General features: G+C 41.9%; 1 protein-coding gene across 2 annotated transcripts in view; it reads right to left on the bottom strand.

Moving 5' to 3' along the window:
* nomo (nodal modulator) overlaps positions 1 to 14,316 on the bottom strand; it is a 78,054-nt gene that overhangs the window by 39,030 nt on the left and 24,708 nt on the right. For both annotated transcript variants that reach the window (XM_080207038.1, XM_080207039.1), the window contains 8 exons: positions 13,504 to 13,654; positions 13,203 to 13,380; positions 11,834 to 11,975; positions 8,007 to 8,138; positions 7,766 to 7,902; positions 4,728 to 4,815; positions 756 to 819; positions 570 to 665 (listed from right to left, as the gene is read on the bottom strand). In XM_080207038.1, the coding sequence (XP_080063164.1) occupies positions 570 to 665; positions 756 to 819; positions 4,728 to 4,815; positions 7,766 to 7,902; positions 8,007 to 8,138; positions 11,834 to 11,975; positions 13,203 to 13,380; positions 13,504 to 13,654 (988 nt within the window). The remainder of the gene's footprint in view (positions 1 to 569; positions 666 to 755; positions 820 to 4,727; positions 4,816 to 7,765; positions 7,903 to 8,006; positions 8,139 to 11,833; positions 11,976 to 13,202; positions 13,381 to 13,503; positions 13,655 to 14,316) is intronic.

Here is a 14,316-nt window from a genome sequence, read left to right as displayed (position 1 = left end):
TAACTGTAATCCTTATTTAGAAAGACCGATTAAACAAGAACAGGCAGCATAGATTTAAGAGAAGGTTGTGTCTGAGTAACTTCGTTTATCGAGGAGGTAACAAGGAGAGTCGATAAGATCAGCATGTCTCATATAGTCTACATGGATTTTAGCAAAGATTTTGATAAGATTTCACACAGCAGATAATCCAGAAAGGTAAAAGCTCATGGGATCTCAGGGAGAGCATAAAATTGTCTCAGTGGCAAGAAGCAAAGGGCAATGACAAGTATTTGGGAACAGCTGTTACCAATGAGATTCCGCAGGACTCAATGCTGGGTCCCTTGCTGTGAATGGTATGTGTCAATGATTTAATGGAGATCGCAGGTAATACTAAAATTGGCCACGTGGTTACTCATGAGGAAGATCTCAATGGACAGAACAGATCGACAGAATAGACCCAATCCAGCAAAGAGTGAGATCACGCACTTCACTTGCCTATTTTTCACTTTTCCAACGTAAAAAGTATTTTTTTAAACGCAAGAGATATGACATCATACAGGTTGACAAGAGCTGACTTTGGTAGTTCTTACCTGATGGTAACTGTAACATCCATCAACTTATCTGTGATGATAGCACCAAGTGCACGATGGCGAATCGCTGTCAAGGTTAGAATGGTCGGGGCCGCTCTAAAAGACAAGAGAGAAAATGACATTCTTGAGACCTAATGCACCAGCTCATTAATACATTGATTTTGTACAAGGAAGAAAAATGCTTACGTGTCATAGATATAATATTCATGTTCAAATTGATGGCAAGAACGAGGAGTCACTTTGTAGACACCTGGTGACAGAAACAATTTATTTTAATCAGATATTCTCCCATTTCTCACAGTTAGTTATAGCATGCACTACTTTATAACAGCGAGGTGCATGTAATACCCAATGTAATATCCGGGCTGATGATTTAGTACGACCAAATGAGCACCAGGTTAGAGATAAATATGTTGCACAGGGTTGGGTGTTAGGAAGGGTTTGTATAAACTAGGCTGGAGGACCTGAAAGTTTCTAACACAGGATGGAATTGGATCCTGGTGTTTGGCTGAAATTAGCAACAGAGTAAAGAAGCTTACAAAGGATCATAGAATCCTCACTGCAGAAGGGGGCCATTCGGCCCATCGAATCTGCATTGACTACAGTCCCAGATCTTATCCCATAATCCCATGCATTTACTCTACATAGTCTTGCTGACACTAAGGAGCAAGTTAGCATGACCAATCCACCCAACCATTTTGGACTGTGGGAGGAAACCAGAGCACCCGCAGGAAACCCACACAGACACATGGAGAACGTGCAGACTCCACACAGACAGTGGCCCAAGCTGGGAACTGAACCCAGGTCTCTGGCGCTGTGAGGCAGCAGTGCTAACCACCGTGCCACCATAAAAGATTTAATTACTCTATTAAAAAAGGAGCAGGATATTTCTCCTGGTGCTCTGGATTCCTCAACCAACATAGTTGAAAACAAATTATTTGGTCATTATCACATTGTAATTTATGTAATTTTCCTATGGTTTCCTGGATATTAAGCAGCAGGTGAAATTGTAACTTCCCAAACTGACTGAGTGACAACTCAAAAGGTAATCAACTCCAAACCAGTATTTTTAACAGACTGTGGTCTTCAAATATAAACATTAATAAAATGCTCCAAAAAATTAAACAACTAAATTGAATCATGTTAGTTGAAACAGGCAATTTTTTTATGTTCTGTTAGAAATATTATTCTGAGCCTTGAAGAATTGAAATTCGGGAGGGAGGGATGGTGGGGTAAGGCAGATACATTTTGATTTATAAACAGCACATTGAGTGATATGACTTGTTTGCCTTCTCCTTTCCAGGAAATGTGAGTCTGTGGTAATCAGCTGTAAAAAAACAGGCAGTGAGCGGGAACAAATCTGCCTTGCAATCAATAGGTCACAAATATAGCAATAACTTGGCCAGAATAAGATACAAGCAGAACAGGAAAAGGAAAATGATTTCAAGCACAAAGTTCAAAAATGAAGACAAGCAATCTTTCATTTTTTTCCATAAACAAGCATTAAATTGGGATTATTGAATAAAAAATAATGCCCTAATTTCTATATCGTGAATTAACGTCTATAGTACGTTTTTGCCAAATCTCGTCCCTCTTATCAGATTTGATAGAGACGTTCAAACTCACGAGGGGGTTGGACAGAGCATATCAGGAGAAACTGTCCCCGCTCGTTAAAGGATCAAGAATAAGAGGATATAGATTTAAAGTTTTTTGTAAAAGAAGCAAACACAATGTGATAAGGAACCTTTAACACAGGAATCGTTCAAGCCTGGAATGCACTGCCTGAGAGTATGGTGGAGGCAGCTTCAATCGAGGCATTCAAGAGGGTGTTAGGTGATTATTCAAATACAAACAATGGGCAAGATGTGACGATACTGTGGTATTGATAAATTTTATGTTTAAGGGGACTGTTTTAAAGTTCAGTTTCTTCCTACAGGCTATTGGTGTGTCTGGAAAACATGCACTGTTCTCTCTTTTGGTTTTATCTTCCAGCATCCACAGTAATTTGCTTTCATCCAGTGTTTAACTCACTGCCACTTCTGTTCTAAGTATGCTTATCCTGAAAAAGTACTGCTCTTTTCTCTGACAGAAAATATCTTCCATTTTCATAGAAATCTTACAGTGCAGAAGGAGGCCATCCAACCCATCGAGTCTGCACCGACCACAATCCCACCCAGGCCCTACCCCCATATCCCTACATATTTACCCACTAATCCCTCTAACCTACGCATCTCACGATACCAAGGGCCAAGTTTTAGAATGGCCAATCAACCTAACCCACACATCTTTGGACTGTGGGAGGAAACTGGAGCACCCAGATGAAACACACGCAGACACAAGGAGAATGTGCAAACTCCACGCAGGCAGTGACACAAGCTGGAAATCAAACCCAGGTCCCTGGAGCTGTGAAGCAGCAGTGCTAACCACTGTGCTCCATGCCACCCTTTCAAGCACTTCACTGGACATCAGTAGATTCTTAATTCCAAATATTTTTACATTAAATTCAAATTCCACCAGCTGCTGTAGCAGGATTCAAACCTGGGTCCCCAGAACATTAGTTGGGTTTCTGGATTAATAGTCTAGCGATAATACCACTAGGCCGTTGCTTCTTTCTATGCCTTTTAGCTTTGACAAAGGGTCATCTGGATTCGAAACATGAGTTCTTTTCTCTCCTTACAGATACTGCCAAACCTGCTGAGATTTTCCAACATTCTCTCTTTTGGGTGCAGTTCAGACACTGGGAGAGCAGGATAATTCCTGATTTTAGCTATGGTAATTTACTTAGGAGAGAGCTGATGGATTTTTACTTACAGATGAAAATATTCCCTGGAGTTTTTTGATTAAAGGAATGGAAGGTGGGCTTAGGTATACAGGGTCATGTGATAATGTGGTTAATGGGAATAGCTAGGTCTGTAGCAAGAATTTTTATGCTGGTTTAGTTTCAGTTTGGCATTCAGCTTCTGGCTGGGTTTGTTGACAGACAGGAGTCTGTAAGCTGCTCTGAAAATCAAAACCTCTCCGAAATCTTACAGGGTATTAATACATCTTATTGCAAGTATGCCTGGATTTGCTATCTATATGTAAAGTGGCATTTGAGTCTAGGAGGACTGTTCCGTATCATATGGGGGAAAGATTTTATTTATTAGTGTCACAAGTAGATTTACATTAACACTGCAACAAAGTTACTCTGAAAATCTCCTTGTTGCCACACTCCAGCACATGTTTGGGTACACTGAGGGAGAGTTTAGCTTGGCCAATCCATCCAGCCAGCACATCTTTCAGACGTAAAAGGTAGGAGAATGGCACTAATACTTATTTGCAGAGCTGGTGCAGGTACAATGGGCTGAATGGCCTCCTTCTACATTGTAACATGATACAGTGATTAATGTACTCAGATTTTGAACCTGCTTTCAAGAATAATTTTTCGAAGCAACAGCAATTGGTAAGTTCTACAATGCAACACAATCTTCTCCATGGTTCTCTGTGACACTGCCCTTGTGTGGTTCCTCTCCTGCCCATTCTAACAAAGTAAATCCCCAATAATTATTTCTGTCATCCTGCATGGCCAACTTTGGAGTTTCCCAACAATTCATCCTTAGTTCCCTCCTCTATAGCTTGCTCTTTATTAAGCTAATGCAGAGACATCGGCTTCCATACATATGCTGCAAACTACTACCTCCTCATCCACATCAGTGGAGACGGATCGCCTGAACCTCCACTGGCTCCATCCCATTATTGGTAGTACAGCTTCCAATCACTTCAAGAAGTCTCACAACACCAGGTTAAAGTCCAACAGATTTATTTGGAATCATAAGCTTTCGGAGCGCTGCTCCTTCATCAGGTGAGTGAAGAGGAGCAGTGCTGCGAAACCTTGTAATTCCAAATAAATCTGTTGGACTTTAACTTGTTGTTTTGTGACTTCTTACTGTGGAAAGGAGATCAGCAGCCATGTTCTAGTTGACTGGTACAGTAGACTCAATGGGCCGAATGGACTGCCCCGATCTTGGTAACCATGATTGTTTTAACAGCCTCAGTATAAATTTTGCACAATAATGTAGCAGTCAGGAATGGAGAGAGAGACTGGAAAGGCATTTAATCAGTTCTGAGCCAAGAACTACCCATACAATCTTAAAATTCAACTTGAGCACGAGTTTGTACCTGGTTTAGAAAGACAAAATCTGTTCACTCCTTTTGTGAGGTTATATACACCAACATTTTCTGGGCCACTTCCATCTTGGTAAAATTCCTGAAAGGCAGACAGAAGGAACAGCGACTTCATATGCATGAGTGAAGACTATGAGATGTGTTGCCTCCAATCCGTACAGCTAAGGCAAAACCCATCTAATGCGGTGCCTCTGCAGTGACATTCTGAAATACGGTTAGCACTGCTGCCTCACAGCGCCAGGGACTTGGGTTCGATTCCCAGCTTGGGTCACTGTCTGTGTGGAGTTTGAACATTTCTTCTTGTCTGCGTGGGTGTCCTCCGGTTTCCTCCCACAATCCACAGATGTGCAGGTTAGGTGCATTGGCCATTCTAAATTGCCCCTTAGCGTCAGGGGATCTAGCTAGGGTAAATACATGGGGTTATGGGGATAGGACCTGGGTGGGATTATGGTCCATGCACTCTCAATGGGTCGAATGGCTTTCTTCTGCATTGTAGGGATTCTATGATCCTTTGCTATTTAAATCATACATATTCTCAATGAATATTACAACTGTATACACAAGAAATTCATGAACATCTCATGGCTTTTTTCTCAAATTAACCTATTTCAATGAGGTACAGAGGAAAAGGGAGTATTCCATAATTGATAAATTAGCATTGAGGTTCGAAAGCGTAAAGAAAACAAGTCTGGCCTTAAATGGTTTGCTTAAAATAAAAACATTTGAAGTTTTAATCAAGAAATTTAGATTTAAACCAAAAGTAGTCTCTTTGTGAAGGTACTGAAGGAGTTTAGTAAAACTCTCCATGGAGGCTAGTGCCGATGAGTAAAACAAAAGCAATCAAAGGGAAACCCATGAGAAAAGCAGTGGAATAACCAGCAAAGTGCTTAACTTGAAAATAGATGTTTAAGTGTGTTTTGTGCATGGACGAGTGTTTCCAGCTTCCTTCACTCAAATGATACTCCGAGACAAAATTAGCAGTCACCTTGACAAATGTGAATTCATTAAGGAAAGTCAAAATGGGTTTATGGAAAAATTGTGATTAACTAACTTGAATTTTTTGACGAGGCAACAAAGAGAGTTGATAATAACAAAGAGGACTGATCAGAGTAATGTGGTTGATGTATCGTATATGGACTTCCAAAAGGAGTTCATGGAGTAAAAAGGTCACCAGCAGATTGGATTCAAATTGGCTGAGTGACCTCAAATAGATAGCAGTGAACAATTGTGGAAGGTATATAGCGAGATTCCCCGGGGATCGGTTTTCGGACACCTATTTTTGATACGTATGAATGATCTAGACTTAGGCGCACAGGACACAGTTTCAAAATTTACAGATAACACACGGCACAGTGGCACAGTAGTTAGCAGTGCCAGGGAATCCAGGTCCAATTCCAGCCTTGGGTGACTGTGCGAAGTTTGCATATTCTCCCCATGTCTGCTTGGTTTCCTCTGGGTGTGCTCCGGTTTCCTCCCACAGTGCGAAGATGTGCGGGTTAGGTCCATTGGCCATGACAAATTGACCTTAGTGTCAGGTGGATTAGAACCTTGTCTTGTTCTGGGAACCACACTTTAGGAAGGATGTGAAAACATTAGAAATAGTACAGGAATAAGTGACAGGAATGGTTCCAGAAATGAGGGATTTCAATTACATGGATAGATCGGAGAAACTGAGAGTGATCTCCTTTGAAAGAGAAGATTAGAAGATTTGATAAGAGGCACGGACAAGTTGGGCTGAAGGGCCTGTTTCCATGCTGCAAACCTCTATGACTCTATTCAAAATCATGAATGGTCTGGACAATCGATATGAAGAAACTATTCCCATTGGGCTGAATGACCTACTCCTGCCCCTATTTCGTATGCATGTATGAAAGATCAAGAACCAGAGGACAACAATTTCAGGTAATTCGCAAAAGAAGCAATAGAAACAGGAGGAAAAATCTCTTCTGTGCAGCGAGTGGTTACGGTCTAGAATGTATTGTTTGAGTGTGTGGTGGAGGCTGGACCAGTGGTACTAGGCAAGTTGCTCTTGCAGAGAGTTGACACAAACATGACAGTCTGAATGACCTCCTTCTACGCTGTAATGACTCTGTGGCTCATAGAATTCCTACAGTGCAGGAGGAGATCATTTGGCCCTTTGAGTCTGCATCGACTCTCTCTAAGAGTGCCTTTCCATGCCTTTTCCCCTATCCTATCCCCGTAACCCCACACATTTACCATGGCCAATCCATCTAACCTACACATCTTTGGACTGTGGGAGGAAAGCGAAGCACCCGTAGGAAACCCACGCAGACACGGGGAGAATGTGCAAACTCCACACAAGGCAGTGGCCGAAGGCCGGAGCTGAACCCAGGTCTCTGGCACTGAGACTGCAGTGCTAACTACTGTGCCAACGTGCTGCCCAAAATAAAGGTCAACTGAAAAGAGAAAGCAAAACAATTGCTTCTGTTCCTATTTGCTCATGAGTTTTGGGAATTGTTATAAGACCAGGATTTATTGCCCATTCCTAATGGCTCTTACATTCACTAACAGGGATAGTCAGCATCTCTCGAAGCTGCCATTATCACCCATTAGTGTGAGTAGAACAACCACGATCATCAAAAAGATAGAACTGGCACAATTACCGTCCCAAAAAACTATTATAACAGAATTTCCGCTGTGAAGTTGGGCAGCACGCTGGCTGGTGGTTAGCACTGCTGCCTCACAGGGACCTGTGTTCAATTCCCAGCTTAGGTCACTGTTTGTGTGCAGTTTGCATGTTCCCCCCATTTGCATGGGTTTCCTCCGGGTGCTCTGTGTTCCACCGACAACCCAGAAATGTGCAGGTTAGGTGGATTGGCCATGCTAAATTGCCCCTTAGTGTCCCGGGATGCATAGTTTAAGTGGGGTTACAGGGATAGGGCTTGGGTGGGATTGTTGTCAGTGCAGACTCATTGGGCCGAATGGTCTCCTTCTGCACTGTAGGGTTTCTATGATAAATAGATAGAAGTATTCACCAAAAAAGATCATCCAATCCATTAAGTTTCTCTTACCAAGGTTATAGCATGTGAGAGTGAACATCGCAGCATATAGCCTGTCTGTTTGAATTCGATCCCACTCAAATCTTGATCCACAATCTCCAACTCAAATGATCGGTTTTTCCAGCACCATTCTTCATGGACAATGTTCACTACAAAAACCCACAACAATGGCAATCATATTCACTTGATTCAATTTGACACTCACCAACATCCATAAAGGAAACAACTGTGTTTCCAAGTTGAAAATTCTTACCTTTGTATTTGCCAGGCAAAATATCATTAAATGTGAATAACACGGAGTCAACACTTCCCGACAGCTGCAGGGTTTGTTTGTCGCTGTGACGACTCAAAGGTTGAAGGGTCACAGCAAGATCACCGCAGGAATCTTAACGAAGAACAGCGAGAGGTGGGCTCATTAAAACATTACGGAAGCAGGAAATAAATGCTCCACACCTTACACTGAAAGTTCAACTAATCCATCACAAAAGCATAAAACATTTTATCTGTTCTTTCAACAGACCATAGAGGAGAAACATAGATTAAACACAAAGATCCTACAGTATTAAAATCTCTACAATAGACCCTGGAGTAGAACTGAACTATCGTTCATCAGGCCTGGAACTCAAGGACATCTATGAGAATCTGTGCAAGCTCATTATCCATTACTCTCTCTCATGTACACTGAACCATATTTTCTGTGCACCGCACCATACAGTACAATATAAATGCATGCTGTAACATAAAATAGTCGTAATTTTTCAAACATGTACAAAACCACCAATCATTTGCTTAGACACAGAAATCCTTTAAGGAGAAACAAGGTTTATTTGGAATCATGAGCTATTGGAGCACTCCGAAAGCTCATGCTCTTTCTTCAATTGCGAAGAACAGTCACATTTGACTCAGAACATTAACTCTGTTTCTCTCACCACAGAAGGTGCCAGACCTGCTGGGCATTTCCAGCACTTTTTGTTTTTATTCCAGATTTCTAGAATCCACAATAAAATGTTTGGTTGAGATTTTTTTTGCTACGTGTACTTTCAAATTAAAATTTGGGAATTCAATTTTATTGGTGAGGAAAGCAAAAGATCAAAACAACCAATGTGGCCAAAACCTACAACAATTAGTGACCAGATATCACGAAGCTACATGCTGCCCATCTTAACACACACCAAGTCCTGTTCACCTCCCCCACCCTGTGTTCTCAACCTCACATCGGCTCCCAGTTTAGCAGCGTCACAATTTTAAAATTATCATCCCGTTTTAAAATTCCTCCCCAGCTTTGTGATTTCATACAGTCCCATAACCCTCCAAGGTAACTCAGAGAATCCCTACACTGCAGAAGAGGCCATTCGGCCCATCGTGTCTGCACTGACCCTCTGACAGAATATCTTACTCAGGCCCTCTCCACTGCCCAATCCCCACTACCCCACGTATTTTCCATGTTTAATTCATCTAACCAACACATCTTTGGACACTAAAGTGCAATTTCGTATGGTCGATCTACCTAACGGCCAGCACATGCGTTAGCACTGCTGCCTCACAGCCCCAGGGACCCCGTTCGATTCCCAGCTTGGATCACTGTCTGTGCGGAATCAGCATTCTCTCCAATGTCTGGGTGGGTTTCCTCTTATTGCTCCGGTTTCTTCCCATAGTCCAAAAGGTGTGCTGATTAGGTGCATTGGCCATGCTAATTTCTCCCTCTGTGTACCCAAACAGGTGCAGGGTATGATGAATAGAGGATTTTCACAGTAATTTCATTGCAGTGTTAATGTAAGCCTTCTTGTGACATTAATAAGTGAACTTTAAACTTTAACCCACACATCTTTGGAGTGTGGGAGGAAACCGGAGCACCTGAAGGAAACCCACGCAGACACAGGGGAGAACGTGCAGACTCCATATAGACAGTGACCTGAGGCCAGAATAGAATCCAGGTCCCTAGAACTGTGAGACATCAGCACTAATCATGGTACCACTGTAACTATACTCCTTTAATTCTGACCTCTTGAATACCCCAAATTTAATTGGTGGTTGTTGGCCAAGGCCCCAAAACTCGAGGTGGTCCACTTTGGTAGGAATAATGGTAGGAAGGACTATTACTTACGTGGCGAAAAACTGCATCAGGCGACGGTGCAGAGGGACCTCGGGGTCCTTGTGCACGAGTCGCAAAAACCCAGCTTGCAGGTGCAGCAGGTGGTCAGGAAGGCGAATGGGATGCTGGCCTTCATAGCGAGGGGGATTGAATATAAAAGTAGGGAGGTCTTGCTGCGGCTGTATAGGGCATTGGTGAGGCCGCAGCTGGAGTACTGTGTGCAGTTTTGGGTGCCGTACTTACGCAAGGATATTTTGGCCTTGGAGGGAGGGCAGAGGAGGTTTACTAGGCTGATGCCGGAGATGAGGGGGTTGAGCTATGAGGAGAGGCTGAATAAACTAGGCTTGTACTCGTTAGAGTTTAGAAGAATGAGGGGAGATCTCATTGAGACATATAAGATGATGAATGGGATGGATAGGATAGAGGTGGAGAGACTCTTCCCGCTCAGAAAGGACAGTAGGACTAGGGGGCACAGCCTCAAGATAAAGGGGGGGCGGTTTAGAACGGAGTTGAGGAGGAACTTCTTCGCTCAAAGGGTGGTGAATCTCCGGAATTCTCTGCCCGTTGAAGTGGTGGAGGCTACCTCGCTAAATATTTTTAAGACGCGGGTTGATGGGTTTTTGATAAGCGAGGGGATCAAGGGTTATGGGGAGAGGGCGGGAATGTGGAACTGAGCCATGACAGATCAGCCATGATCTTATTGAATGGCGGGGCAGGCTCGAAGGGCTAGATGGCCTACTCCTGCTCCTATTTCTTATGTTCTTATTTTCCACTGCTCTACCTCAGTTAAATCATGCCTCAAATCTGAAAGTTCTTTGACCAAGCTCTGTCCTAATATCTCCCTGTGTGGTTCAATGTCAAATTTCACTTTGCATTGCTATTATGCATATTTGATTATGCTAAACATATCATATGAAGACAAGTTGCTGCAGTTTAGTCCAGTAGCACTATTTGGATATAATTATTAAACCTAAGCCATGTTCTCACTGTCTCGCCAATCCTAATTGGTTTTTCAGATAATGAAGATAATGTCAATCAAAATCATAATAGAATTCAGCAAAGTTCTACGTTAATCTCCATATATAAACATGCTCTGCACCCAATTTGTACCAAGGTAAACTAATAAGAATATCCCCATAAACAAAACTGTGATTGAGCAGCATCTATGTTTAAGCTAAAAATTAATTTTATCAGAATTAATTTAAGAGAGCAGCAATCAATAATTTCAAATAATCCACATAATTTTGAGTGTTAAGCAAATGGAAGAACAAGGACAGAATTTTTTTGATCCATTCATGGGACATTGGCGTCACTGGCTGGCCAGCATTTAAAATTCATCCCTAGTTGCCCTCATTCAGAGGGCAGTTGGGAGTCACTTTGCTGTGCTTCTGGAGTCACATGTAAGCCAGACCAGGTAATGATGGCAGATTTCCTTCCCTAAAGTGAGCCAGATGGGTTTTTCCAACAATGGTTTCATGGTCATCAGTAGGTTCTTAATTCCAGATTTTTTTCATTGAATTCAAATCCCAACATCTGCCATGGCGGGATTCGAACACGTGTCCCCAGGACATGAGCTGAGTTTCAGGGTTAATAGTCCAGCGATTATACCAGTATGCCATCGCCTCCTCCTTCATTGTCAATGGCACTTTAATACGTAGAGCAACAATTCTTTTGTTTGAGTCTTCCCTGGATACAAACAGTAGGTAATCATCATTTTAAAAGTTTCACTACTTGTGAAGTAAACTTTAGGCAGTTATATCAGTACAGGTCTGTGAGAAGGGAAGTAAAATTTAGGTAATTACACTGATACAGATCGGTGCTAAGGGGAGGAACATGAGAGATTGCAATTTTTGCTCCATTGAGAAGAGCACTGATTATAGGTTGGAATATAAAGGAAGGAAGTGTTTTTAAATACAGGTGGAGTGCTTGCTGATCAAAAACAACTATTTAAATCATAGGAGACTTAAACTCACCAAATTCCCACTTACCCAAACAAAGCACTTTCCCAGTCACAGATGCCATAAACTGGGTGAAGGACAGATCCAGAATTGGTGCATTTTTAACCGTAACTGTCTGAAACTTCGGCTTCAGTGCAAGTCCTGCCTTTGCTTCGTTTTCACTGACCATAACCTAAGGAGTTCACAATCAGTTAGATCAATGCAAATGTACTGTGTTTAAACTACGTATGGGCAATTCATCATCCACCACTGACACTCTTACTATAACCCCTCTAAATCTTTCTCATTCCTCAGATTCCTGTGACTTGCAGCATGCAGGGGTTAAATCTCAGAAGGGAAAAAGTAAAACGATCATAAATAAAAACAAAATTCCAATTCAACCATTAAACTTATCTTTTAAATTCATTCATGGGACAAGGGTGTCACTGGCTGGCCAGTTTTTATTGCCCATCCCTTGTTGCCCGAGGACAGACCACATTGCTGTGGATCTGGAATCACATGTAGGCCAGACTAGGTAAGGACGGCAGATTTCCTTCCCTAATGGGAGGAAATCAAGAATCCCAGCATATCTTATGATCTGCTACCTAAAGTCATTGCCCAGTGTTGAACGCTCAGAGCTCCCTGTTTCAAATCATGTGCTGAATTAACTCATTTGCGGTTGAGTACAGTCAGGGTGTTATCACTGCTCAGTACCCCTGAACTAGAGAGATTAAAGTCTCTGATTTTTCCTACTCCCAACCTCTGTTTAATTGTCTCTGATAGAAAGTGTGTGTGTATGAGAGCTGTGAGGGAAGAGAAGGTAAAACTCCAATATGATGCCTCCGCAATCGAATGGCTTGCCAGTGTTCACTACCTACGCTTAAACTGGAAGAGTAACAACATAGTGATTCTGGAAATGTTTTCAACATGATCAATGATTACCACACGTGCATGGATGAATACTCTATCTAATAAAAGAGAGAAAATCTAGTGACGTATGGTTGCATGTATTATATTTAACAATGTAACAGATATTCAATCATAACACAATTATTGTTTTTAATACTCAAAGTGAATTTTGATATTCTATAGTTGACACATGGGCGGCATAGTGGTTAGCACAGTAACTTCACTCAGTGTTAATGTACGCCTACTGTGACACTAATAAATAAACTTTAAACTTTTCTTTATAGCCTGGACTGGCTTGGTCGTTCAAGAGTATAAGATTGGAATTGTAAATTAACTTCATTGCAGTGTTTATGTAAGTCTAGCTGTGACTAATGAATAAACTTTAGATGAAGAACTGAATGTATGACAACAAGGTTCCAAAGTGGAGAGCCCTAAAACTGTGCTAACTCTTCTCTCTCAAATAAATAACTTCAGTTAAAGGTGGACTTACCAAATCCTACATTAACTTTACCTGAATGATGTAGGTGCCTGCTTTGGCTTGGAAACAGAACAATCCTCGAGAATCCGTCTCTGTTATAATCGGTGAAGCTTTATCCTTACTCTGAGCAACCATAGCTAACTTGTATTTGACAATCTGCTTTAATCCTTCAGGGAAGCGTTTGACAGTTACTTGCCCACACACACTAAAGCTGCAGAAACAATACAATGTTTTGTTAAAACTAGTTTTGAGAGAGGTACTACAGCAAAAGGAAAGCCAGCTGAATACTAATGTGCACAATATCTGTGCTGCATACGTTGATGCAGCTTCCTACCTCGTGGCTGTGATATCTGCCAGTTGAGGGGTGTTAGGGGCAATCTTCACAGTAACCGGTTCAAAGAAAATGTGCTCCTTCTGCGTATTAATAGTATACGTGCCTGCTGTCATGTTTTCAAGTCGGAATGAGCCATCAGCCTTTGTAGTTACTGTGCAAAAAAAGAAAGAAAACAGAAAAAAACATGAAAGCAAGGCAGTGGCTGGAAGCAGCAGAGTCTTTGTAAATTGGTTAGCATATTGCATCTCGGTTTCTTCCCGAGATGTTAACTCTGCTGGCTTTGTTATTTATATCACACCACAAAATCGGTCACACTAATCCTGCTGATATAGGAAATCTACAGCAGAAATCCCCAACCTGTCAATCTTACCAGACAGGGGTACCAAACCTGGCATTACAGAAAGTGTCACCACTGCAGTGTAACAAAACAGTTGGGCTAATGCAGTCCAGTTTCAGTCACAGGTTATTCCATGCAGCTGAAGAGTTCTGTTTATAAAAGCCCCATGTACACTGTCGATTTGACATCAATCTCTGACTCTCCTTTGGCTATTTACAGAACTACGGATAGACTTAGAAATAGACTGACATCTTCCTGAAATATAATACAGTATTATCCCCCACCTAGGAGGGCAGCATGGTGGCACAGTGGTTAGCACTGCTGCCTCACAGCATCAGGGACTTGAGACTTTACAGGTAATCAAGACTTTACAGGAGCAGGCAATGTCCTGGCTTGAGACAATTCACACCTCTTTAATCTGTGCTTAACTCTCTGTCTACTTACATTGTCTGCACCTGTAAAGACTTGATTACCTG

Source organism: Carcharhinus amblyrhynchos, chromosome 18 (genome assembly GCF_965287045.1).
Source record: "Carcharhinus amblyrhynchos chromosome 18, sCarAmb.v2.hapA, whole genome shotgun sequence".
Lineage (NCBI taxonomy): Eukaryota > Metazoa > Chordata > Chondrichthyes > Carcharhiniformes > Carcharhinidae > Carcharhinus > Carcharhinus amblyrhynchos.
Note: the sequence above shows the minus strand (reverse complement) of the source record. Positions and strands in the feature narration are given on the sequence as shown.